At 41.5% G+C, this 26,544-nt stretch overlaps 2 protein-coding genes across 5 annotated transcripts in view; one reads left to right on the top strand and one right to left on the bottom strand.

Annotated features, from left to right (window-relative positions):
- Positions 1-767, bottom strand: part of LOC135262372 (large ribosomal subunit protein eL39) — a 2,371-nt gene extending 1,604 nt beyond the window's left edge. Inside the window, exons 1-2 of the mRNA XM_064349421.1 lie at positions 636-767; positions 126-229 (exon numbers count right to left, since the gene is read on the bottom strand). Coding sequence (XP_064205491.1) covers positions 126-229; positions 636-638 — 107 coding nt within the window. The 5' untranslated portion in view covers positions 639-767. The remainder of the gene's footprint in view (positions 1-125; positions 230-635) is intronic.
- map4k6 (mitogen-activated protein kinase kinase kinase kinase 6) overlaps positions 1-26,544 on the top strand; it is a 26,779-nt gene extending 235 nt beyond the window's left edge. The window contains exons 1-32 of one of the 4 annotated variants that reach the window (XM_064349337.1): positions 2,966-3,480; positions 7,538-7,595; positions 8,052-8,142; positions 8,288-8,352; positions 8,828-8,883; positions 9,507-9,554; positions 10,003-10,045; positions 10,404-10,476; positions 10,916-11,047; positions 11,132-11,194; positions 12,032-12,113; positions 12,602-12,712; positions 13,021-13,099; positions 14,398-14,456; positions 14,854-14,900; positions 15,458-15,496; positions 15,847-15,880; positions 16,054-16,174; positions 16,474-16,574; positions 17,823-17,864; positions 19,136-19,220; positions 19,310-19,389; positions 20,056-20,116; positions 20,536-20,659; positions 21,021-21,079; positions 21,165-21,268; positions 21,497-21,683; positions 22,126-22,194; positions 22,868-22,954; positions 23,522-23,592; positions 23,673-23,728; positions 24,288-26,544. In XM_064349337.1, the coding sequence (XP_064205407.1) occupies positions 3,388-3,480; positions 7,538-7,595; positions 8,052-8,142; positions 8,288-8,352; positions 8,828-8,883; positions 9,507-9,554; positions 10,003-10,045; positions 10,404-10,476; positions 10,916-11,047; positions 11,132-11,194; positions 12,032-12,113; positions 12,602-12,712; positions 13,021-13,099; positions 14,398-14,456; positions 14,854-14,900; positions 15,458-15,496; positions 15,847-15,880; positions 16,054-16,174; positions 16,474-16,574; positions 17,823-17,864; positions 19,136-19,220; positions 19,310-19,389; positions 20,056-20,116; positions 20,536-20,659; positions 21,021-21,079; positions 21,165-21,268; positions 21,497-21,683; positions 22,126-22,194; positions 22,868-22,954; positions 23,522-23,592; positions 23,673-23,728; positions 24,288-24,375 (2,508 nt within the window). In that variant the 5' untranslated portion in view covers positions 2,966-3,387 and the 3' untranslated portion in view covers positions 24,376-26,544. Of the gene's footprint in view, positions 1-119; positions 256-2,964; positions 3,481-7,537; positions 7,596-8,051; positions 8,143-8,287; positions 8,353-8,827; positions 8,884-9,506; positions 9,555-10,002; positions 10,046-10,403; positions 10,477-10,915; positions 11,048-11,131; positions 11,195-12,031; positions 12,114-12,601; positions 12,713-13,020; positions 13,100-14,397; positions 14,457-14,853; positions 14,901-15,457; positions 15,497-15,846; positions 15,881-16,053; positions 16,175-16,473; positions 16,575-17,822; positions 17,865-19,135; positions 19,221-19,309; positions 19,390-20,055; positions 20,117-20,535; positions 20,660-21,020; positions 21,080-21,164; positions 21,269-21,496; positions 21,684-22,125; positions 22,195-22,867; positions 22,955-23,521; positions 23,593-23,672; positions 24,261-24,287 lie in introns of those variants that run through there. The other 3 variants (XM_064349338.1, XM_064349335.1, XM_064349336.1) reach the window with 3 other exon arrangements.

Below are 26,544 nucleotides of genomic sequence, written 5' to 3'. Positions count from 1 at the left end.
CCACCAAAGAACTATTAACGACCACTTATGGTCGACACCGGGTTTGCAGAGATGTAACTTCGGCTACCTCTGTGTTTCCGAGAAGCACGCACGCAATTTTCGAGTATCCCCACAATCGGCCTTACCTGATCTTGTTACCGGTTTTCATGCGGATCCACTGCGGAATTGGTCTGTTTTGCTTCTGCTTTTTCGCCAAGAAGCGCTTGATTCGGAAAGTCTTGTGGGACGACTGCAAAGAAATCGGACGAGAAATGAGTGAGCCACTGCACATTTGGCTAACCCGACAAGCCAAAACATGACATTTCTTATAGGTGAAAAGTACTATATAACTTGATGCCTGAATAAAATACCAATTATACAATATACATAGAAAACAGCAATATTGTCTCGCGTATATCTAGATTTTAGAGCCACCAGTACGGAACCTAAACCACAACATTGCTCCTTGAGTAGGCTACGTGCTACGTTTCCTTAGCCAGACTGCTACGTCTCCACATACATTTTTCGCCAAATTATTAATCATCTGTGTTTCAAAAGCTAGGCCACTGATATTATTATGTTTCGTCTTTCATATCACCCCCGAATTTTAATAACTCAAGTATCCATAAAAAGGATGTTTGATGATACTTTCTTACCATTTCGAATCACTAACCCTATCACCACAATGGCGGTAGCGGAAGAGAGAGAATTACTGGAAAGAGCAAAGGTTACAATTGGTCTGAGTTCAGCGGGTGCGCAGCTCTAATTATAGCGCCCCCGAGTGGATCCTGAAAAGTGGTACAAGAAAAGTACATTCACTGAGTCAAATTCTAGTTTACAATCGTAAATTTGTATGAATGTTTTTTTAACCCTGTCATTGAAATAATCATAGTTACCACAGTTTAATCCATGTTGATATAAAATACGAATTTATCTTGCAACTTTAGTGTTATGAGGACGGAGTGTAGCACAGTAAGGAACTGGACTTGTAACCGAAAGGTCAGAGGTTCGATTCCCGGGTAGGACACTGCCGTTGTACCCTTGAGCAAGGTACTTAACCGTAATTGCTTCAGTATATATCCAGCTGTATAAATGGATACAATGTAAAATGCTATGTTAAAAAAAAAAAAAGTTGTGTAAGTCGCTCTGGATAAGAGCGTCTGCTAAATGCCTGTAATGTAATGTAATGCATGGTAGTATCTTGTAGACTGTGAATGTCGAGTGAATCATGGTTTAGCCAAATACAAGTAGCCTATCAATTAAAACATCTGAAGCAACCTCTGAACATTATGCATCAATTGTAAAGTAGTGATGTCTAAGCAGCTCTTACAGCTTGCTGTACTGAAATCAGCTGCAAGAGTACAGCAATCAGTGATAACATCGTGCTTACTGTGTCGAGAACGGTTATGTGACTTCATACGTGAGAACAGCGCTTGGTGTTCTCTAAATGAGACACGAATCAAATTTGGCTGGAATTCAGGACAGCATTCTGGCACCGTAAGAGGGTTAGGCTAGGGAGCCGAACATTTTTCCAGGACGATACACGGTCCAGCGATTTACGAAAATATGTTAACATGTTTCTTTATATTTAAGTTCAATTCAAAATAATACGTCTACACATATCTTCATATGACATTGATTATATTGCAACTGGGTAGTCATAAATGTAGCAAATGTTTGATTAGCTCACATAATGGCACAGATGACAGGCCCTCTTCTCTGGACAGTGGCCGGCAGAGAATATCCAGTTCCCGAATTAATGCCAGTGATGCGTGATCACTAATCAGTCATCCCTTTGGCCGATTTAGCATCCGGCACTACAGCACAACAGTTGGCTAAACGGAATACTGATTATTAGGCGCACTTAATTTGTTCTCTGTAAAGTTAGTACCAATGTTTTTTTTAACCACCAGGTGTCGCTGTTGAATGTTCATTTGAGCATTATGTCAAATTACATAACATTACAATGGCTTGGCAGGCGGTCTTATCCAGGGCATTTACAATTAAGCAATTAACATCCTATCATGCTCTGTGGCATGTATAAAAATATTGAGCAGGCCCAGCTGACCTCAATTTTGGATTAAGATGGCAAGAAGAAAAAATCTAAGTGACTTTGAAAGAGGGTTCATCATTGGGGCATGGATGGCAGAAGCTTCAGTCACAAAGGCTGCTCAAGTGGCTACTGTTTCAATAGGAACAGTGACTAAAGTGACATTTGAATTTAGATCTAAGGGAAAGACATCAGTAAATAGGGTCGAAAATTGATGACCGTGATGCTTGTGCATTTGTGCAATATGTAAGGAAAAATAGCAACTCTTCCTGACTGGTGTCAATGCAGAACATGATCAGACTATGTCAGCAAGAACAGTCTGTCGACAACTGCATAAAGAGGGATATTATAGTAGAGTTGCAGTCCATAAAGCCCTCATTACAAAGACAAAGGCACATTTGAGAGTTCAGTGGTGCAAAAACCATAGGCACCTGTCTACAGAAATGTAGAAAAAAGTGATATGGTCAGGTGAGTCATTCTTCTCCATATTCTCAACAGGTAATGCGGTGGGAGGCATTTTCCTGGCATGGTATGGGTCCACTTGTCACCGTAAAGAGACAGGTCACTGCAAATGAATGCAAAGTCATTTTGAGTGATCACCTTTATCCTATGACGAAACATTTCAATTCTGATGGGAGTGGTCTCTTTCAGGATGGCAATGCCCCCATCCACTGGGCATAAGGGGTCACTGAATAGATTCATGAGTATGAAAATGATGTGAATCATTATTATTTTAAAATTAAATTCACTACTTTCTATTCCTGGATATGAAAACTTCACCTTGTCGTGATCAGCTAATATCAATCTCAGTCTGATAGGTGCATCAAGCAAAGCCAAGTCACAGGTTCCAGCAAAACATTAAAAAAATTGTCAATATGTAATTAGGGGAGGGGTCACTGTACCTACCGGGGTATTTTATAAAGCGATTAAACACTTTGCTCAACCTGAGATATTAAACGCGGAAAGGAATGTGCAGCCTACATCAGTAAAGAATGTGCAGCCCACATTTGGATTTGTAGCCTACGCCTTCACAAACCACCAGCGACAAGGCAAGCAGTAGACACATATTCGGCGATGGAGGCGGTTTTAAAATGTGATGCTGTGACGACTGAATGCGCTGCATGTAGCATCATATCTCATCTCATTCGGGGAACTAATTTATAAATATTGTATGTCTCCTGCACGGATGTACCGTATTATATCTGTTATATCCGTAAACGCTACCAGTGACATATTTTTAATCATTTAGCGTTTGGAAAGACGTTAGGGGAAGTTCCGACTTCGCGTATCTGAGAAACGCTGTCGTACCATGACTTATATTGGAAATATTTGAGAAGGAAGAGATTACCTTACCTACCATGGATGTTATCGCGGTCTCCTTCCTCAACCCCCTGGACGAGTATGAATTGATCCATCGAATTGGAAGTGGCACGTACGGCGATGTTTTTAAGGTGGGCTAATGTCTTCAGTGCAGTGACATCGGTTGTCACCGTTTGCGTCAGAATGAAACTTTGATGTACGCAGGTGAATGCGTGCATGTTCAAAAACAATAAAAATGCAATTAGCTTTAGTGTGATATAGCCTGTGCAGGCTTGACGTATCTACTATGTGTTTGGTTTCTTTGTGACAACCAGCGGAAATTAACCTATTTTTTTAACCGTTATTCAAGGAAATTGTGGAGGCTACCGTTCTGTTCCTCTCAGCTTAAACCCAGTAGGCCTATGATGTGCCGTGGGTAATGGAAGCAGTCTAGTTCGAAACTCTTGAAATGTTTTTAACTGTGAAATGGTGGTCCAATTACACCAATGTGGAGAAATGTATTTATGTTTTCTTGGCATAAGAACACCAAAGTTGTGTCAGTGCAGACGGTCGAACCTTTTCCTGGAAACCTTGCAGTCATATTTATTTAATACTGAAGGTGCATGGTTAATGCATGGATGCATGGCTAATAATCAAATGAGCAATAATCTGGACCTTTCAGAAGGATACATTCCTTTTTACTAACTGTTATTTTTGGCCTCTTTCCCACTGATTGATTTTTATTATGGCACTTCTATAGCAAAAGCTGTTGATTTTTTTTTTTTTACCACATTGTAGGCTATTATTTAGCAATTAGGCAAAGGTGCATGTCCCTTTGTCTGGCTTTAATTGTAATGATAATAAAGAGCTTGATATTGATAAGACATACTTGTATATGCTAATTGCACATTCTTATCTGTTCAGTCATATCTGATCAGTGAGGTTCATACCTATGAGACTTCACTGTACTTCGGGAGGCTGTTTGTTAGTGCATTTTCAGTATTGCATGGACCAAGGCTCTGGTTCGAAGTATAGGAGCTGACAGGGTACACAACAGAAATGTCAGGAAGCACAAACAAGACTGTGTGTTAAAGAATGAAGTAATAGCCCTCCTGCTCTGAACAAACAAATGACCAAAGCCTTCGAAACTGTTCGATAAAGTTCTCATAACTTTTATTCATAACGAAACAAATCATTGTATAGGTATTTTATTTGCATTGACATAATGGTAACATTTCTGGGACTACAGGCAAATGAGAATGTCCAAGCCATATTCTTTTCTACAATATAGTATTTTAGTCTACATTTTTTGGAAATGTGTGCAATTAGCCTAGGTGGAGATTCAAATGTGTTCGAGATTGAGAGAGAGAGAGAGAGAGGGAGAGGGAGCCTGGCAGGCTACAGTGAGAGATGTATGTGTGAAGATGTGGAGTCTGTCAGCATCAGTACTAATAAAGTCATTATATTCAGAGGAAACTCTGAGATTCAGTACTCATGGTTCCTTTCAAACCCCTGACACACAGTGACATGACTTGGCTGGAAGCTGCTGGTTCTAGGGGTGGTATGGGCTGGGGTTGATGTGCTCAGCAGTATGGGTTCAGTTCAATGCTTCATTCCAGTAGATTCTTTTACAGAGGATGGGGTTTGTGTCTGCACAGCTCTATATTTTGTGTGCTGCTGTTAAAATCCTGTCCCTCCCTTCCACCCACCTATAGAGAGAGACTCTCTGACAGATTATGTGGAGACTTTACAGTGTGAAATGAATACTAGGCCTACACGGAATCACCTCCAAGACAGTGGGGTGTATAATTGCTAACAACCTTCCTCCATAATTAAAATGAAACAAAATAAAATGTGAAGTATAGAGTTCCTTCAGAAAGTATTCACACTCTTGAACTTTTTCACATTTTGTCCTGTTACACCTTAAAATTGTACTGCATATAAATATTTTTTCTCTTCATCAATACAATACATTCAACACATCTAAAATGCAAAAAATATTTTATTCAACAGGTTATTCAAAAATTAAATACTTACATTTCTCATTTGTAAAAGTACTCACTTCCACCCTAATACTTTCTAGATAGGCCTTTGGCAGTAATTACTGGTCTTTTTGAGTATATATGTGTAAGCATTGCACATTTTGGTGTTACAATCTTTTGCAATTCTTCCAATAATCAGCTCATACTACTGATTTTCAGTGTAATTTAAGTCTAGGCTTTGGCTGGGCCATTCCAGATTACTGATTGTGTTGTTATTAAGTGATTCTCTTGCAGTTTTGTTGAGCGGGGTTAAGATTGTGATCGGCATATTAAAATGGATGGCTAATTAAGAATATCTCTCAGTTGGTTCCCGAGAGATGAAAGAGAGTGGTTCAAAGGTTAGCTGTAATGCACCTCATGCTGGTGTGTTCTGGACACGCTGTTTCAGCAGTAGCGTGTTGTAACCTAGCGTGAGGATGTGTGAACCCAGATACATGTGTTTTCGAAACCTGGGAGAGACATTGTTGCTTTCACTTGAAACTAGCATTTTATCTAAAAGCTGTGCTGCATAAAGGCTCAGGGATGGTTACTGAACATGTAACGGTTTTACCGTTGTTTCAGTTTCATTTCTGTTGGAGTCTATCACATGTATGAGTGATGATGTTTGTGCTTTATTTAGTTTGGATAAATTACTGTGTGTGTGTGTGCTGCAGGGAGCCGTTTGTAACAGGAAATCCACAAACAGCATAGCGGAAGGAAGAGGTGGGCAAAACACCAATTTTCTCAGGGTGAACGATACTTTGTGTGCCACCTAAGTGAATCTTGCTTATAACTCATGGGCAGTTGCCCAGAATTACCATTTTGAACTTGGAGCAAATGGAACAGTTCTGACCAGTTATGTTTTAGAATGGGCTTACGCATACACAGTTCCTCTGTTTAAATATTGGAAAAAGTGTTGCGCCCATTTAAGTAATAAATAGTATTAAAGTATTAAATAGATGTTTTGACTGCATGGTGCAGTCTTTGCAGCTTTAAATAGCCTTAAAGATATACCTGTCAGTTTTAACTGAGAAATCTGTCATCACAGGAAGTAACTGGGGAACAGCAAAGAAAACAGGAAGTGCGTTCAGTCATATCAAGGCATTCTTTTTTTTCTCTTTTTTTTGCCTGAGAATGTTGATCTGCTATTGGCTGCATCTATTGCTATGGTAACTGGAGCAGGGCTCCTAGCTTCAGTGGCCTTATGATATCCCTCCTCTAGCTGAGACAGAAAGGCATTACCGTGAGGTGTTGGATTCACAGACTGCCGAAGCCAGTGGAGCTTCAGCAAATGATGCTCACAGACAAGCCACAGTTTCCTTTCTGTAAATTGCTGGGAGTGAACATAATTGCTGTGCTTTGCTGGCAGTTTATGGTGAGCTGGGCAGCAGTGTAACATACTGCTTCAATACATCTATTATAAGTCCTCAATAAAAATAATATAAGGTGGCCCCAGTGGGAGAAAGCTCCCACAGACCCAGATTTATGCTCACATCACGAGGAGCTCAGAACCAGCAATGGCCCAAGAAAAAACTCAAAAACAGACTGTAAGGCCCCCAGGCTGGTCTGTCCTGCGTACTAGGGTACTGGCCGTTTTCAAAGACAAAGGTTCCTCACTGTATCTGAAAGCATTCTACTGTAGCTTCCTCTTTCTGCCGCCATGGAAACCATCTCAGCTGCTTGCTGCTGTCACACGGTGCGCCCTCTGTCCTGTGATATCAGGCTAATTGCGATTGAGATAATGTGTGGTTAATGGGTTATGTTATTAATGGTAACTAAAATGGTGGAAGGATAATGGATCGCATTATTAAGAGTGACAGACAGATTTCCATTTTCCTTTGTCTATTCAAACCACTCAATATGGATTCCTCACATGGCCTATTTTTGCACACCCTGACATGCCAGTGACATTGATTTCATTAAGATGCAACAAGGGGAAGGAAAGGGATTTTTCACTGTAACCTGATGAATCCATGCATTGTTTTTCTCCCTCTCTCTGCTATTACATCTGTTAAAATTACAGCCAAGCAATTGTAAAATTAATTGCGCTCTCAGTTTCTTCCATTTTGGCAGTTTTTGTTCTTCGTGTGCACTACTTTTAAAAAATGTTAGCAAATGTTCTGTATAAACCTTTTGCTGTTTGCCTCGACCCTCCAGTCTGGTTACTTTTTGCCTCTCTTCCTTTTAGGCTCGTAACATCAAGACCTCAGTGATTGCAGCCATCAAAGTAGTAAAGTTGGATCCAGGTACTTCCTGACTTGCTTCTAGGCTCAGTGTATCCCTGTGACTTCTCATTAGATTTGGTTATATTTACAGCAGCAGGACTAAGTCTATCATAAACAACAATTAATTAGAGTTCCAGCAATGGAGTGATCGTAATGTCGATAATTCCTCACTGATCTTAAATCAGAAACACTTCTGGCACGTTTATGCTTCCATGTGAGGTAATCATGCTGCACTTACAGACTTGGGAGTTCACTGATAACATGCATGATTAATTGACTGCTTGTAAAAGTCTTGACTTGTTTATTTAGATTATTTAAATGATTGATTTACCAAATATTCAAATTAAGCGTTTATAGTGGGCTATGAAAATCATCATGAGTTGCAGTCCTCGTTATATTCCTGAATGCAGAGTACAGTCCTCTTTGCCTGTGTGATGTTTTTTATGAGATTGAAACAGTGTGTTGTATTTCTTTCAGGAGAGGATGTTGCCTGTATCCAGCAGGAGATCTCCATGATGAAAGAGTGCTCTCACAGGAACATTGTTTCGTATTTCGGCAGCTACCTCAGGTGCTCTTCTGCGGGCTGATCTCATCAGATATTCAAACTTTTTAAAAAATAGAAACGGAAAAACAGTGAAAGATAAAAACTTGTGGTGCGTGTGTGTGTGTATATGTGGGCATATGCGTGTGTGTGTGTGCACATGTATGTACAGGAACAATAAGCTGTGGATTTGTATGGAGTACTGTGGAGGAGGGTCACTGCAGGACATCTACCAAGGTAAATTTAGCCATATTCTTATGCCTGTCACTTTCTTGTCACCACACTGTGTGTGTGTGTGTGTGTATGTGTGTGTGTTGCTAAATCTATGCTCTTTCATTGGACAAAACTGCTATTCTGCTGCTGTTATTTTGATGAATCGGTTATATTAGATTGGTCTTTTCAAGCTCATGTATTGTGGTACTGGTCATGCTGTGCTGCAATGCTGCCATTTAGTCATACTTCACTGGTGTGGTAATTGTGCTCAGTCATTCTGTGCTGTTGTATTGATGCAAAGTCATACTTTGCTGTGGTACTGGTAGTCAGTCTCACCATGCTATGGTGCTGGTCTTTAGTCATTTTGCACCATTGTATTGGTGTTCAGTTACACCATGCTACAGTACTGGTATCCAGTCATTCTCTGTTGTCGTATTAGTGTTCATTTATACTGTGCTATGGTATTGGTTCATTCTCACCACTTTGGTGTTTCCTGCAGTGACTGGCCCATTGAAGGAGAAGCAGATCGCTTTCATCTGTAGGGAAATTCTCCAGGTAGGACTGTGCAAGGCAGCACTGCTTCCCATTGCATGAAAAGGTTACTCCATTACTGTTTATTGTTCTGTGTTTAAATATGATAGATGTGATCAATAACGTGTTTAACAGGTTGACCCAGTCGCAAGATGTCTTCTCAGGTCCAAAAAATTCTACCCAATCCAAAATGCACCTGTGGATTTCCTACCCAAACCCAACATTTATATATTAATTTTTTTATGTCAAAGATCCTAACATTGTCTTGCTGATAACCAAAATGGCTTGCAATGTGACATGCAAATGACCTGGAATATCTGCTATAGTTGCACATAACCAGGACAGCAGAACTGGTTATCCAAGGCTGTTGTACTTTGGAGCATAACATGAAAATGAAGCATGTTCTATCAACATGTGAATTGATTTCAATTGATATTAAAATAATTCTTATCAGAACAACAGAAGGAATCATATATTTCAGACAGAAGTTTTGTTTTCTTGTTATTTCTGCAAGATGGCAGCTGCCTTCACCATGCCTACACCGTGTTCAAAGTAGAGGGTTTTAGGGCCTCTTGCAGGGTCTGCTTAAAGGAGGGTCCAGTTTGGATACAGAAGGGGCAGTTTCTTCTCTGACTCTGTGTTTACAGGGCTTGCATCACCTGCATCAAAGTGGAAAAATGCACAGAGACATTAAGGTAAGATACTCTATAGCCGGCTGTCTGTGATGTAAAATGGAGAGATAGAAAGGCAAGGTGCTATCCAGCGTTCTGTGATGGACAGTGCACAGAAACATGGACAGTGCACAGAAAACAAACAAGGTATGTTTTCATTGGGTTGTTTACCTGTTTGCTTTAGCCATCTTCATTCTTTTTGTCTATGTATAGGTGTGTGTGCGTGTGTGTGAGAGAGAGAGGGGGAGGGGAGATAAATCTCCCCATGTTTACTGAGAGTGGAAGTGGATATGACTACTCAGTTCACAGCTAGCACAAAGTTTGCCTTGAGGTTGAAGCAGCATGGTTTCACATGGGCTAATTCATACTAACAGAAAACAGTAAAATGCAGGCAGAACACAATCCATTGTGTCTGGTGCAGGTTCTGACCTCTAACTGTAGCAAAGACCCTGTCACTTTGCGCTCTTGACAGGGAGCCAACATCCTTCTGACTGAGCAAGGAGATGTTAAACTGGGTAAGTGAAAATTCACCTTCTCACACCTACACTCATTGTAGCATCTCGTTGCATCTTCATCTTGATGTTTGACTTACCATAACATTACTGACTTAGCCAGTGCTTACTGTGTGAACTAGACTTGATGTTTGTGGCTATGCATAACTGATACTTTGAGAATTGCACCTTATTGGACCTATGTTCTGTAGTTTTTCCAATGAAAGTTAAAGACAGGTAATTTGACCCAAACGAAACACAAGGGTTGAAAAAGTACTTGTGAATCAATGTTTGATTTAACATCTGTAACCCATACAATGAGTGGGCATTGTTGGTTTAAAAGGAGCTTCTCTCTCTCTCTCTCTCTCTCTTTATTCTGCAGCTGATTTTGGTGTGGCAGCTGAGATTGATGCCTCTCTGGCGAAGAGGAAGTCTTTCATTGGAACTCCTTACTGGTGAGAGTGGCTGAAAGGAGTGAAACTGGAAGCCAGATCTTACGGATCCAGATCCAAACTGTATCCCCATGCTGTCCATACGCAGATATTTACCCTGTACTCATACCCTTCCTTTGTGATGTCCTTATGTACAGCAAGCCTGTTATTCACTCTGCCCATTCATCCTCCTCAAAAGAGAAGCCACTATATTTAAAGTCCTGTAAGATGGTTACAACATATGGAAACAATTAATTGATTACACAATATATATATATATATATATATATATATATACTTTTTTTTGTCATATTATTTGCAATGGTTTGCGATGGCGCAATACTGTTTACAAACAGGCTGTTTGAATAACTGTTACTGTATTGGCTTTACAGTCACTGTAGTACGTGGTCTCAGCCAATCAGCATCAAGGATTGAAGCAACCTGTTATGTAATATGGTTCCAGGATGGCCCCAGAGGTGGCAGCAGTGGAGAAGAAGGGTGGATATAACCAGCTGTGTGACATCTGGGCCTTGGGCATCACGGCCATCGAGCTGGCCGAGCTACAGCCTCCCATGTTTGACCTCCACCCAATGAAGTGAGCATTGCCCCTGGATACTGCCATGCCAGCTCCTGATTGGACCCCACCCTCCCACTTAAAGCCACTTTGAATCTTTTTCAGAGCCCTGAGGTTGATGGCAAAGAGCAGCTTCCAGCCTCCTAAACTGAAGGATAAATCCAAGTGGTGAGACCTAGTAATTCAGCTTCACCAATGGTGGCAGCAGGGGTTTTGAAACTTACATTCAGTATTGTCAGTATGAATATGGCCCATCCATTTTAAATGTAAGTAAGTGAGTAAGTAAATTTTATTTATAAAGCACATTTAAAAACAACTGGCGTTAACCAAAGTGCTGTACACAAATAAAACGCAAATAAATAATACGTAAATAAAATTTAAAAAATAAAGAAATAAATTTAAATAAATAAATTAATAATAATAATAATATTAATAATAAATTGGCAGTCAATAGACAGAACACAACACACAGGACAGTACAGGACATTTGTAGTTCACCCAAAATACAGACTGTGCTCACAACAATGAGTATAAATATGTCTGTATGGGTCATTCATTATCAGTTACATTGTTCTAGAGGAGTTATCCACCTTGTAAGGTGTATGGCTGTGCTCACAACAGTTTGATTGAATGGACTGTGTGTTGTATGGAGTTCTTGAGGACAATTGTGAAACCCTGTCTTTGAACAGCCTTTGTTCTGTCACTGCTTGCTTTGTGTTGCATTCAATGAGTCTGTTCTGTACATTTTTTTTGGTTGTTCTTTGTCTTGCGATTTAATATGTTGTGCCACCATTTTAGCTTTCTACGTTGTTCTGGAGTCGTACAGCTACTTAATTTACTGTAGGCAAATAGGTAAATAGTTTTTTTATTTTTATCTTCAGAGCGCTGAGATTCAAGTCAGTGAAAATGATTGGCTGACATTATTGTCAGTGACCAATCTGTGTGTCAGGTACACGGTGGGTGCATGATGTTTATGCCATTATCTTTTATCTCTTACCGATGTAGGTCAGCGGACTTTCACAGCTTCCTAAAGATGTGTCTTACCAAAAACCCTCGCAAGAGACCTACTGCAGAAAAGCTTTTGCAGGTAAATTGGTACTAAAAAACACTCATACATGTAGAGTCTACGTAGGGCCCTATGGTTTCTGTGATGTAGAGAATGCAGACTGAATCATGGGAGAGCAGTGTGATCAGTTCACCTACGAAATCCCCTTTGTGGCCATGGACTTGATTTCTTAACATGGCATTTCATGTATGGGCTGTTTCTCCAATCTGAATAAAATGGGAAAACACATAACTATCTAAGCATGTCCACTGTCCTTTATTTTAACTGAGAAGTGTTTAAAATGACCAGTGCCATGGTGTCAAAGACAACACCAAGCTGTTTGTTTGACTATAATTCAATTCAGTATTTGTTGGATTGTGGACATTTAAATTGTTTTGCAAGCTGAGGAACTTCATAAGTCTATAAGTTTTAGAGCTTGGAACATTGCTAACTGTTAATTAATATACCAGTTCTCTTTGTGTTCCATATACAAAATTGGTGACGCCCTCTGGTGCCTCCTGGTCTCACAGAACCCCTTCATGGCCCAGCTCTTGACTCGAGCCCAAGTCATCGAGCTGCTGGACATGGCGAGAAACCCCGACCTCCAACCCACACTCACCATGGATGAGAGCGATCTGGATGTAAGTGTTCTCTCCTGAGCCAACACACTTACACACACACACACAGACACACACACACACTGGTGTCTCGCACCTCTCAGTCACTCAGACCCAATTCACTCCAGTTAACCTCAAACTAACACCTGTCTCTCACACACTCAGACCTGTCGCGCACACTCACACCTGTTCCCCCAGAGCTGTCTCCCACACACCTCTGTCTCTCACACGCCAGTGTACCAACTCTCACTCAAGTCTCTCACACGCACCAGTGTCTCAAAATCACATGTGTAACAACAGCGTGTGTGTGCACATGCCTGTTCATGTTACAGATTTGTGATGCGTTCCCTGACAAGATCCAGTCTTTGGCGAGACACCTTCCAGCACAGAGAACCTCTTCAGAGGAGCAGTGTGAGTGTCTGTATTTTATGGAGAACAAGTATCATGTTCATAATTATGTTCATTATTATACACTGTTTTTATATCTACTCTGACCAGGACAGTGGGTCTGCTGGACTATCTGTGTTTTGTCAGTTGTTGTGTCAAAGATATTTTTAGGCTTTTTGGGTGTGCCGGAGGCAGATGACATGCTTCTGTTTGGGCCTTTAAGTAATCTGCTGCAGCCTTTCATTCACACAGGGTGTCCTGGAAAAGCCAGACAACCCACTAAGAGGTGTTTCATCAACTAGATAGCCTACCGAGAGCAGAGGCTTTGACTTGTCCTCTGCTTGTTAATAATGTAATACAATGAGTGATGCTAGACAGAATGATGTCAATTTGTAAAATTAGTTTTAAAAACTAAACATGTCGGTTTATGATGTACTAAGACATGTATGAATATACTGTGCAGTAGGATTTATGATTTAAGATACACTTTATTTAACCCCGTAGGGTAATTGTCCTCTGCATTTGACCCATCCTACAGTAGTTACATAGAGTCAGTGGGTAGCCACAGTGCAGTGCCCGGGGACCAACTCTAGTCATGAGCCCAGTGCCTTGGTCAAGGGCAACGGCAGGAGTATACCTAACCTGATATGCATGTCTCACTGCAGGGTGGTATTTACCTTAGGTCTAACTGAGGTTTTATAGCTGATTGGCAGGGAAAAGCCGAACACAGCGCCAGATCAGTTTCATACAGGCATGTGCTGTGGCAGATGTGTTGCAGTATGCAGGAGATGGTGGAAGGGAAAATCTGGAAAATGCTTATATGAAAAAGCACTGGATGTGGAAAGTTTATATGAACAAGATTCCATTCACCCTGCAATATAAATTTGAGTTAAATATGTGGAGATATGTTTAAAATAAAGCAAGATTGCATTTGATTGACCCTTAGATCCTGTTGGTGTTTTTAATGTTTTTTTCCCACTCTCTTTATTTGGTTGTGTCTCATTTCTTGTACATTTACACTGTATCCAGTGTGAGCACGTCACTGGGCTGAGGGGATTGGAACCTGTACTGTATGTTCCGTCCACCCATTATGAAACAACTTACTCTGTAAGCTGTGAAAGCTATTTTCACTTGAAAAAAGGACAGAAATAATTTTTAAATCCTATTCTGGTGTTCTAACTGTCTTTGTATTTCTCTGCTGTAGCTCTGGAGTGCTGAGTGCTATAGTCACACTTAAAGAGTAACAGTCACCTGTATACTTCTCATATTGTTAATTGATTGTACCCTTCAGTATTGTTAAGGCCCTTCCCTCTGTCCCTCAGTCAGTCGGGTGAAGTTCAGGCCCCCAATGAGAAAGGAGACAGACCCCTGTCCCGATCTGGTGAGTGTGTTTAGTCTCACTGGAAACAAGCCCAATTCAAATCCATTGGCATTTGTTATGTTTTAATGTCTAAATGCATTTAAACCATCAGTGTGATCATAGAGTAGCCTGCAGAGTTGTCAGAGTCTACTCTGTGACTGTCCCATATTAGTGGCAGTAACCTTGAGCCTGTGAAGCTGATATCCTGCTATTTCAGTTTAACACATGCTTCTGAGTTATTTTATTTAGTTTAATGACTGAAATGTAACTCAAACTGAGGGTAATTATCTCTTCCAACATCCAGTCCCTACTCAGTACAGATCTTAAATTCAAGATTGACTTACTACATATAGCGGTATTAAAATGTATACCATTTACATATGTAATAACTTATATGTGACATTTCTGTTTTTAACAGGGCTCTTATGACGATTGGAGCATGACAGGGGATGAACAGAGTTCTCCGTAAGCCATTTTCTTACTGAATTCTTGTTCATAAGAGCATGTATATATACACTCATATGTAATTATATCGTTATTATATAAAAATGAATGTATGCTCAGTATAAATATTCATAAGTGTGTTTGGCTTTACATTATTAATATTCATGAGAGTGTATGAGCGTACATTGCTGGGTTGCATTGCGGTTCTCAGGGAAGTGTTTTGGTATGCTGTGAGCAGAGTGGCACTGTGGTTAGCAGGTGGTGTGTGGGGTCAGGCTGTATTATTCAAGCCGAACAGCACGCTGGTTTGTCGGTTCGTCCCACGTATGTCTCTGACTCTGTTGCTGCCACCGCGGTGTCAGTAGCACCAAATTATAGTGGTGAGACTTTGTGAACCCCGTAAGGAGGGGAACTGCCGTGTGCTGTCGATCAATGAGTCACTGACAGCGCTCTGTGGGGTTTCTGAAGTGACTGCGCTCGATTGTAGGGCCTTGTGCAGCCTTTAGGGTGAATGCATACTGTCCTGATTTGCACAGATAATCATTGTGCCTAATTTAGATCAAATCTATTTGATGCAGGAGTCTACTGGAGTGTGTGGAAGAGGCCTTACTGGAGAGGTGAGTCTGAGGTGCTGTGTGTGTGTGTGTGTGTGTGTGTGCATGCTTGCATGCTGCATGTGGCATGCATGTGCAGTGTGTGTATGAAGTGTTTGCATATGAGAGAGAGAATATACATGTGTTGTGAATGTGTATATGAGAGCGTATATGTATTTTGTGAGTGCCATGTGTGTGTATGCTTGTGGGTGTCTGTGTGTGAGAATGTGTGTAGTTGTGCTTGTGTGTGTGGGCGCATAAGTGTGTAGGTGTGAGTGTGAGCATATCCACATACATTTTTCTGTTCATATTTCACTGAAAAGAAACACACATAAACAGACAGCAATTCAACATTTGTGTTCTCTTACTTTCAGGAGCCTCACCATAAAGAGGGCCCCCTCCGCAGCGGTAACGGATAGATTTATGCCGCCTGTTGAACGTTTGCTCAGAATCAATTAAGCAATCAATAGCATGCCACCGCAAACACTCATGATTCTGCTTTCTCAATGATTAGTACAACATTATTAAACATAACTGAAACATATTGGCATACATGGCTCATTTTTGGCCTTTTATTTCAGCACAGCCCAGTGGAGGAAGAAGATAAATGTGGGACAGTGAAGCGGCGTGCGGGGGGCAGCATCCCCTCCCTGCCTTGCCTGGAAGATGCTCACCCCTCTACCCCATCCAGCTCCCTTCCAGGTACTACACATGTGCACTGAGAACGGACACATGTATGGCATTCATCCTCGCTCCCTGCTGAATCGTATTTCTTTGGTCACCGTCACTGACCCTAAGACCAGCCAGTCACTCTTTTCCCATATTTTTCACGTGTCTTTTTTTTTAACCATAAATATTTTCTATTTTCTGACTGTTAGATGAGATGTGAGTGTGAGGTGTCGTGAACCTCAAAATGGGTGGAGATAAACGTTTTAGCAAATCACTAACTCAGTTTCAAGTATAATCAGGCACAAAATGCAGTGACCTATGTGCCCCTGCAGGAGGCATGGTGGAAGGGGAGCAGTGGGCTGGGGGGAGCCCTTCCAGAGCCCCACCGCTCTCTCCTGAGTGGAGCACACTGAGGAGACAAACTGAGGACTCGGTGAGTGGCTCTGTCTGTTTGACTTCCTGGAGCGACTGACACTGTAAAGCCGATTCAGTTCATATACAAACTGGGCCTAAATGGCATCTGACATATCCACAACCATAACACTAAAGAATTTTCTAAGTATTCCCTCGTGAGCTGGTCGTTATCCTGTGTCGATTTCCTCCTCACAAGTAACTCCGTTCAGCCAAGGATTCTGGACCGCAATACACATTCCATCACAATCTCTGACCAAACATTTATCATCTTTTCCCTCCCATCACAAATCCCACCCCATCCACCAGCAGGACAATGTTTCAACACCTCATTCTTTCAGGGTGAACGATTTGAAACGATTTGAAAAGAATGGGATTCCTTTCTTGACATCAGGAATTATTACCACTTCTTCTACCACTAAACTGAATGCCTGTAAACATCTTCCCACAGTATTTTTACGAGATAATATTATATTGAGCAAAAGAATCTACAAGAACTACAGCTACTCAAAATGTCTAGGTTGCTGGGTTCAGTCCATCTTATGTAATCTGAGCTAAAGAGAGAAGTACTCCCTGTGACTAATAACAAAGCGTCTGTTGACAAACCACAACCCACATAAACATTAAAGTGGATGGATAGTATGCGTGGTGTTGTGCACTGTTCTTTTTTCAATCACGGGACTCGTACCCGTCCATGGATGTGTGAAGCAGCTGTCATCACTTGTTATGGCAGTGTGTGCGATGCTGACATCTGACCTGTGACAGCCAGCTCTGGCTTGGAAAAAAGGGTTTTGTGAGAAAATGTCTGAATTGACCACTTTGTCAAACTCCATCCTGAAACATAAACACATCTTGCGCACCAACTCCCCAAATTGGTTTGGACTTCAGTATCAACCACAAACCTCTCAATTTTGACTTCTGTAAGCGAATTGGCATAACCCACCTGTCTGACCTGTTTGAGGAGCTCTCTCACTCAGCATATCCAACAGAAATGGAATGGACTAACGTCCTTCCATTGGTTTATTTGATGTCACTTTAGAGCTCCTTGCAACAGAAAATTAATATACAACGGTATCCTCACAGACCCATTACCCCCGATTACAACACTGGTCTTTATACCCTAATGGTACAGCAAAAGGTACATTTCTCACACTCCAACAATTCTAAAGGCCCATGACCATATGTAGTGTAAATGTGCAAATACAGTACAAAAATAACATCTGATTTGTGAGGGTTCTGTGATTCACTCTGTAGTTTTTTTCTGTTTCAGAGAGCTGAGTGTCATGGACTACCCCCAACCCCCAAAGTGCACGTGAGTAAAGACTGGCTGAACCTGTAATCACATGACAGATCTCATTTAGAGATCAGGTATCGTGTACTAATGTCTTTTTGCTTTTTTTCCTCAGCTCAGCATGCTTTTTCCAAAGCAACTGAGTGTGTTTTTTCTTAATGTTGATTCATACAAGATATATTTAGGTGCCATTAATGTTGAATATTTATCTTCTGTAAAAGCTTTTATTGATACCAATTTTCAGATTTGAGCTTATAATAAGGCTAGGCAAACAGTAGTCTAACATATCAGGCCCTTAATAGTATGAGCTTGACCTTGCTCACAAAATGTAATGTGAGATAAATCCGCCTACAGCCACTGCACTTTGTTAATAATCCAGCGGTCAGTTGCTGCTGGGAATATGATCTTCTGTAGGCGGGGCTCCATTTGGAGGTCAGCTAAGCCACTGACCTACAAAGTTACGGTACAGTGGCTCAAACTTTCTCAAGCAAATCATATTCCAGCAGACCAATCTTACAAAGGCACTCCGGCATTCTGAATGTCCTGAAACAGAAATGACTCAGCTGAAAGAAAATGCAACATGCACGCTGTACTGTCAGCAATTCCTTTTGGGGTATAAACCGGCAACATTCTGATTGCAAGCTCAGTTGTTTAAATGGTACTCTTAGGTAATATGCTATATGTATACAATATGCATGCTTTACAGGTATACATTCAGTACAGTAAACAAACGATAAATATACAGGCAGTGAGTAATGGGGGAGGAAAGCACTATTGGCCTAACTGGAGAAAATGTACCGCAGCCCTCTGTTCACCCTATGTGGGAAAAGTATGGCCAAGCTTGTTGTATTTTTGTTGGATGTCACCTTTGTGCAGGCTACAAATGGTTATTAAAATTTAACCTTATAAAGCTTCAGAAAACCTAAGATGACCTTTTACAGGTTGTTTCTATGAATATAGATCAAAATCCATACCAAATTTCCCGATTATAGGTCAGTGTTTAAGGGTTTTTTTTCATAATACAGAGCAGTACTTCATTCTGATTGGCTTGTGGCAACCATATTGTTTCTCCTACCAGTTATTTTTATATTTATGAAGAGAAGTCAAATTCTGTGTGTATTTGTTGTTGTCAGGGTGCTGTAGTGAACCTGGAAGAATAATAATAATTTAAAATTCCATACAGTTACAGGAGGCTTACAGCACCTTCAGTGCTGTCCTCCTCATAATAAAAACTACAACAAACTTAATAAGGTGCTGCGTTTCAGCCCTTAAATATCAGAAATGTTTTCCAGATGGGAGCTGGTTTCTCCAAGGTGTTTAACGGCTGTCCTCTGAAGAACCACGCTGCGGTTACCTGGGTCTTTCCAAAAACGCGAGGTGAGATCAGGCCACCGCCGCAGCAGAAGCAGCTGGAGAATTTAGGTCCAGCGAGAAAAAACACTGAAATCCCCCCCATCTCCTTACAGATCAGCACCTCATCATAGGAGCGGAGGAGGGCATCTACACCCTCAACCTCAACGAGCTTCATGAGGACACCATGGAGAAGGTACAGAGACCGTACCATTCAACTAAGAGCAGAATCAGAAACGTACCATTGAACTCCGAGCAGAATCAGAACCGTACCATTAAACTCAGAGCAGAATCAGAACCGTGCCATTAAACTCTGAGCAGAATCAGAACCGTACCATTAAGCTCAGAGCAGAATCAGGACCGTACCATTAAACTCAGCAGGGACATGACCATACCATTAATCTCAGCAGGGACATGACCATACCATTAAACTCAGCAGGGACATGACCATACCATTAAACTCAGCAGAGACACAACCGTACATTCAGAGCAGAGATAACTGCTGTTTGATTATGCTAGGAGCAGAGGCAGGACTGCAGTATCACACTCTTAACAGAGGCGATACCGTAGCATTACTGGGGCGGACAAGTCATGAAACCATATGGTTGTTGTCTGAGTTACAAAACAGCTAAATTTGGTAGCATAGCATAGCCCAGCGTTCGGAGCAGTGCAGTTTGGTCGTCCAAAACAAAAATATCAGTCAATACAAGTACATTCAAGGTAGAGACAAGAATATACCATTGTATACTGGGCATATAAATAGGGTTATCTAGGGTTAAATGCATTTCAGCAGGAGGGAGAGCCTTCTGTTGTGACTTATCATTATTTGATGACTGATGGCTCAGCTCCCTCTGCCTTCCAGCTGCTCCCACAGAGGTCCACCTGGCTGTACGTCATGAACAACGTCCTCATGTCTGTCTCAGGTAGGGCTGGCCCTCCCTTTTGTGTCAGGATCGGCGTTAATGTTCAGCTCCTCTGTAGCAGTGCTCTGCTAGTCTGTGCTCTTCTTGTCCGTGTTCGGTCTGTGCTGTTCCTGTACGATTGTTTGTTTTAACTTTATTTGTATAGCACCTTTCATATTAAGATGCAGCTTAAAGTAATTAACACAGCGGAGTGAATTTAAACAATGTGATTAAAATAAATAAAAAAGGATATGAAATAAATAATAAAATAAAATAGCATGTGAAAATATAAATGCATAAAATATATCCAGTGTTAATTCAGCTCTAACAGTGTTAATTTAAAAAAGATTGCATTTGGTCCCAGTCTGGAACGCGGGACCGAATGTTATCTATTAAGCGTTGAATTAACTCTGGACATTTTACTGCGCATGCATTCTCAGGGAAGTCCTCCCAGCTGTACTCCCACAGCCTTCCAGGGCTGTTCCACCAGCGCAGACACCTGCTGAAAAGGCAGGGCCACCTGTCCATCAGCACCAATCGGCTGTCGGAGAGGATCAACCCCAGGTACGAGGCTTTATCCGCTACAGCCCTGAAACCGCGGCAACCTCCTGTCCACAGTGTCGATGACGGAGAAAGACTTCAACCTGCAGTGGCTTATGACTTAACTGTGCTGTTTTAGAGCATTATATGCAAAACATGTCACATTTTTCAAGTGTATTTTATGGTTAGTGATGAGCATAGTTTAGGGTATTTGACAGGGCTGTGTTCAACTACAGATGCAAGATGCTAGATGATGTGTTATAATGACAATGACATCACTTCTTATAGGCTTATAGCCCAATAAGAGCCCACGAGCATAAATACTGGATTCCATCTGCTCCTGAAACTCATACAGACAGTACTCATTTTGTTCCACTTTCAACAGGAAGTTTGCCATTTCTGCAAAGATTCCCGACACCAAAGGTTGCCGCAGGTGCAGTGTGGGTAAGAAATGCCTACCACGTGTCCAAAACCCTGCAGCCTGTGTGGTGAATACATAGTGTACACTGTCCTTCTCTCTCTCTTTCAGTTCGTAACCCCTACACTGACAGCACCTTCCTGTGTGGGGCTGTGCCTTCTGGTCTTGTCCTGCTGCTGTGGTATGAACCCATGCAGAAGTTCATGCAGCTCAAAGTGAGTTCCGTAATGCCGGCTTATTAATGCTCTGGCTAATATTGTAGCTTTTATTTTCTCTTTTTCGTTTTGTTTTTTTTGTTGGTCTTGGTCCACAAATTACATGTCTCACGCTTATCATTTTTAGTATTATGTTATGTAATTCACCCCCTTTTTATTCTCTCTCTCTGTCTCTCTCTGTCTTCCTCTCTCTCCCCCACTCTTTCTCATTACCGCTTGCTCTCACAGCACATAGCGGTTTGCCTCCCGGAGCCCCTCCCCATCTTTGAGCTGCTGGTTCGGGAGGCGGACGAGCTGCCCCAGGTGTGCGTGGGTGTGAGGGAGGGTACCTCGGGGGAGGCAGGTCTGCCCTCAGAGCACAAGCTGGAGTTTGACATCATACCTCTGACCTCTGACACCGCCAGCACCCCTGCAGGTAGCTCTGGTGCTGCTGTCCATGTCCCTGTTGTTGCTGGTGTTGCTTTGTTGCTGTTCTTGCTGCTTTTGCCATTGTTTTTGTTGCTGCTGGTGTTGCTTTGTTGCTGTTCTTGCTGCTTTTGCCATTGTTTTTGTTGCTGCTGGTGTTGCTTTGTTTCTGCTCTTGGTGGTTTTGCCATTGTTTTTGTTGCTGCTGGTGTTGCTTTGTTGCTGTTCTTGCTGCTTTTGCCATTGTTTTTGTTGCTGCTGGTGTTGCTTTGTTTCTGCTCTTGGTGGTTTTGCCATTGTTTTTGTTGCTGCTGGTGTAGTCGTTGTTGCTATCCTTGCTGTTGCTTTTGTTGCTGTTGGTGGTGCCAGCGTTGGTGTTGTTATTTCTGTCATCAAGGAGCAGGGCCAGTGACTGTGAGCGTACTGGTGCATCAACTGCTTTGTGTTCGTAGATATTTCGTCCCTGAAAGCTGGTCAGGTGACTCAGCTGGACAGAGACACAATCCTCATCACACTGGAGAGTGAGTCTTCCTCCCTACTGGTCTTCCTCCCATTCACTGGTCTGGGTTTTAATTTCATGGTGAACCACATTAAATCTCATTTAAATAGTCCATGAACACATTCACACAAAAATAATAAAACTGAATATTCACATGAAGCTTCACTATATCGCAATAAAAATGTTTTCAGTGTTTTAAAAAAGCACTTCTTCACACACACTAAGCATATAAGATAAGCAAGTTATAAATACAATTATAAAGTAACAATGAAAAATAAATGCTGCTGGGTGGCACATTCAGTTAAGGCACCACACTGTGGTGCATGGTTGAGCCCCATGGTCTTTGATTGAATCTTGTTGTTTTTTTTCTTATTGATTAAAATCTGAAAATGGACAGGTATTGAATAGGTATATAAGACAGGAAATGCTTCTGCAGATTTTCAAAGAAACATGTTATTTACATTACAGCATAGAATCATGTGAAAGAATAATTCCATTCTGAATACTGGTGCAAATTGACTTTTCTCTTAAAATGTTATTTAATGCACACTGTTCATGTAGTGTGCATAATTTACACAGTCATTTACACCCTGAGTGTTTTATGTAATATTCAACATGCGTGAACATTAGTTATTATTAGCATAGTATATTATTTTATATTATGAGTGATGTGTTGTCGACTTTCTGTTCTTCAGAGACTGTTAAGGTTGTGACCTTGCTGGGACTGCCATGCAGAGAAATTACCTCTGACCTGACCTTTGACTTTGCCATAGAGACACTGGGTGAGAAGACAGGTCATCTCTGTAAAACATTATGCATGTGATTAGTGCAGAGTGCTCTACAGACCATTGGAAATTTGAAGTGTTGATTCATGTTAAATGGGTGCGGAAACTACATATTACCACTAGAGGGAGGGTTGTATCTGAGGGGCAAGGGCCTACATACATACAGTACATACAGTATCAGCAGCAACTGCATTAGGATAAGATACTTCATTGTGTAAAATATCTACTGAAAGTTTTATCACGTTCAGTAGGCCTTCATCCCATAATTATACAATGGTATGTCTAAACCACTGGTGTTCAGGCTTAAGGGCCAGTGTAGGTGCAGGTTTTTGATTAAGCCCAGCACACCTGATTCTACTAATTTACTAATCATGGTCTTCAATCAAGACCTACATAAGTAGAATCAGGTGTCTTAGTGCAGGGCTAAAACTAAAACCTACACCCACACCGGTCCTTTTCAGATAAGATTGGACACCCCAGGCCTACACAGTCATCTGGCTAGGAAAAGGAAATATAACGCAAAGGCAAATCTGGGGGACTATAATGTCATTTGTTTTTGCCCAGTTTGTCTACAGGACAGCGTACTGGCTTTCTGGAAGCATGGCCTTGTGGGGCGGAGTCTGCAGAACAATGAGGTAACCTCTGTTCGTCTGTTTGGGCGTGGTCATTTCTCGTTGTGATCGGTGCACGGCTGAGTCCTGTGTTCTCTCTGCAGATCACTCAGGAGATCACAGATGAGAGCCGCATTTTCCGGGTCCTGGGAACCAACAGGCACGTAAACGTAGAGACATCACTCATTAAGTCATGTGATTGCTGCTATTCAATGATAGAAAAAGTAGCAAGAACGCAATTCCAAAAAGGTGTTATTTAACGGTCCATAAAATCAAAATGGAAAAATGAAAATCGCACACTGTTTTATTAGAAAGTGACTGACTTATGAAGGCATACTCCTGAAACTTGTCGGTGACTTTCAATTAAAAAAACTTTAATTGCATGGAGAGAAGTGTGAGATTGTCTCTTTTTCCATTTTGAGTCCTGCTATTCAACCAATCATAAGTGCCTCAATGCAGTGCAATGCCATTCATAACCAGTCATAGTTCCAGTAAATGTTTCTGCTTTTTAGGCCTGCCATTGTAGTAATGAGTGAAAATGTAGAAATTTGAAAGTGAAATTTCCACTATTTTAACTGCATTGTCACCAGCGATTTTACTCTCAACCGCATTTGAGCTCTTCTGTTTGTGCTCACAAATTTGGTCCTGCCTGAGTCTGCTTGCTGCGGGGTAACACAGTTTTTATCTGACGCAACCTTGGGGAACTCACTGTGTTTCAGGGACATCATCTTGCAGAGCACCCCCACAGAAAACCCCTCCGCCCCCAGCAACCTGTACATCCTGACTGGCCATGAGAGCAGCTGCTGACAGGGAACACTACAGGTTTTACATCAGGAGATCAGATTCCCTCAGAAATGGCTCACAGCATCTACCACTGAGACCTCTGATTGGACGACAACACACTGAGTTTTCTGGATTGGACAACGACACACCGAGATTTGTGATAGGCAGTCTCAGTGTTCACGTGCACATGTACAATACATACACATACAAATACAGGTGTGCGTACATAGGGCACATACACACATGCACACATTAAAGTATGCATGCATGCATGTGGAGTGCACGCAGATGCACACACATTCAAGGGCGCATATATGTGCACACACGTGTGTATGTATTCAAGCAGGTATCCATACATTCGCCATACAGGTGCCATCCATCCACCCATTTTCTAAAGCACTTATTCCTGGTCAGGGTGGTGGGGGGTGCTGGAGCCTATCCCAGCATGCAGTGGGTGAGAGGCAGGAATATACCTGGACAGGTCACTAATCCATTGCAGGGCACACACACTCACACACTCATACCTATGGGCAATTTAGAGTCTCCAATTAGCTTACTGCATGTCTTTGGACTGTGGAAGGAAACCAGAGTACCCGGAGGAAACCCACACAGACACGGGGACAACATGCAAACTCCACTTGGTAGCTTTTTGCGGAGCTGTGAGTGTTATTCATTGCACACCGTGTCCCTCACTGTCAAATGCACACAGGTATATTACTGCATACATGTAGTGTGTAATCACTGCATTTGGATAACTGAACTGGTTCCTCGCTTTACATTGTGGTGTTGGACTGAGGTGTGGAGTATGACCTCTCTCCCCAATCAAGTTGCAAGCAATCAAATGACCAGCACAGTGATATTATACAATCGACGGACCACCACAGTGATAACAATAAAAGTACCAGCGCAGTGATAACATACAATCAAAGGACCAGCACAACGATAACTAACAATCAAAGGACCAGCACAGCGATAACATACAATCAAATGACCATCACCAAAATTGTGCACAATCATCTGACCAGCGCTGTGATTGCATATGATCACTTGACCAGCATGATTATCACCGTAGCTGCACAGAAATGATCAATGATTACCTGACCAGCACAGCGATTACAAACAACCATCCGACCAGAACATTGGTTACACGTTTACTTAACCAGGTAATAGAACAAACAGGTGGGATGTGAGACATGTTGCTGAGGACAGAGGGTCAGCTGGTTCAAGACTTGTAGGAACTTTTATATCTGAGCTCCAACAGATGAGAGTATCAATGATCATCATTTTCTCATCACATGGAAAACAATGCTGTGAGATCTTTAGATAAATGTTTTGCTCCAGTTTTCATGTTCTCAATAACACACCATGTCAATGTCAGGTGTTAATGTAAAATAAATAAAAGTAAATGAGATATGACAGAAAATATTATTTTGATCTTGAGGAAAACTATGTTTCTCTGGTTCTGGTGTGGAAACAGTGTAGGTCATGAATTGTTTATGCCATAATTATCATCTTTACATTACAAAGGAAATTAAATGACCAAGTCTGTATCACCATAGCGACACCACCCAACAAATCCAGTAGGAAGAAGGCCTGACTGTGTGTACAGATGGGACACGTATCTGATCTATCTGTTGGTCTATTGTATTTAGCAAATTGCCTTTAATATTTGCTGTCCTAGCAAGGAGCAGAGATCAGGCATTAGGTTACCTTGTGCAGATGTTAAAGGCTGCCTTCGATGTTTTTAAACATGGGATTCCAAAAAGAAACCAGTCTAATACACTAATGTCCCTACTTTCAGTGTTGAAGAAAATCCAGCCAGATTTCACATACTCTGTGACTTCACTCAGTATTAGCCTGCTCACTAATAGAGCTTCCTTCATTTGACCTACAGTGGAAATGAACACCCTTTATTTGAACAACCTCTCAAAGGGCTAACATGTATAGAGACAAAGAACCAAGAACAGAGGCCAGATGCACTCCATATTTCACTGTAGATAAATGTGTGGTACTAACAAAGCACATCTCTTGTAAACTTGAATTTTTTGGTGGATTTCTAACGCTTTAAAAATCGAAGGTATGAAATGCTGCAGGCAGGGCTCCCTGCCATGACACCTGAACTGTTATCCTTTCTCTATCTCTTACTTCCTCTGTTTTCTACCTGTCTGAATAAAGCAAATAATACAAAAGCAG

The sequence above is a fragment of the Anguilla rostrata genome, chromosome 9, assembly GCF_018555375.3.
Source record: "Anguilla rostrata isolate EN2019 chromosome 9, ASM1855537v3, whole genome shotgun sequence".
NCBI lineage: Eukaryota > Metazoa > Chordata > Actinopteri > Anguilliformes > Anguillidae > Anguilla > Anguilla rostrata.
Note: the sequence above shows the minus strand (reverse complement) of the source record. Positions and strands in the feature narration are given on the sequence as shown.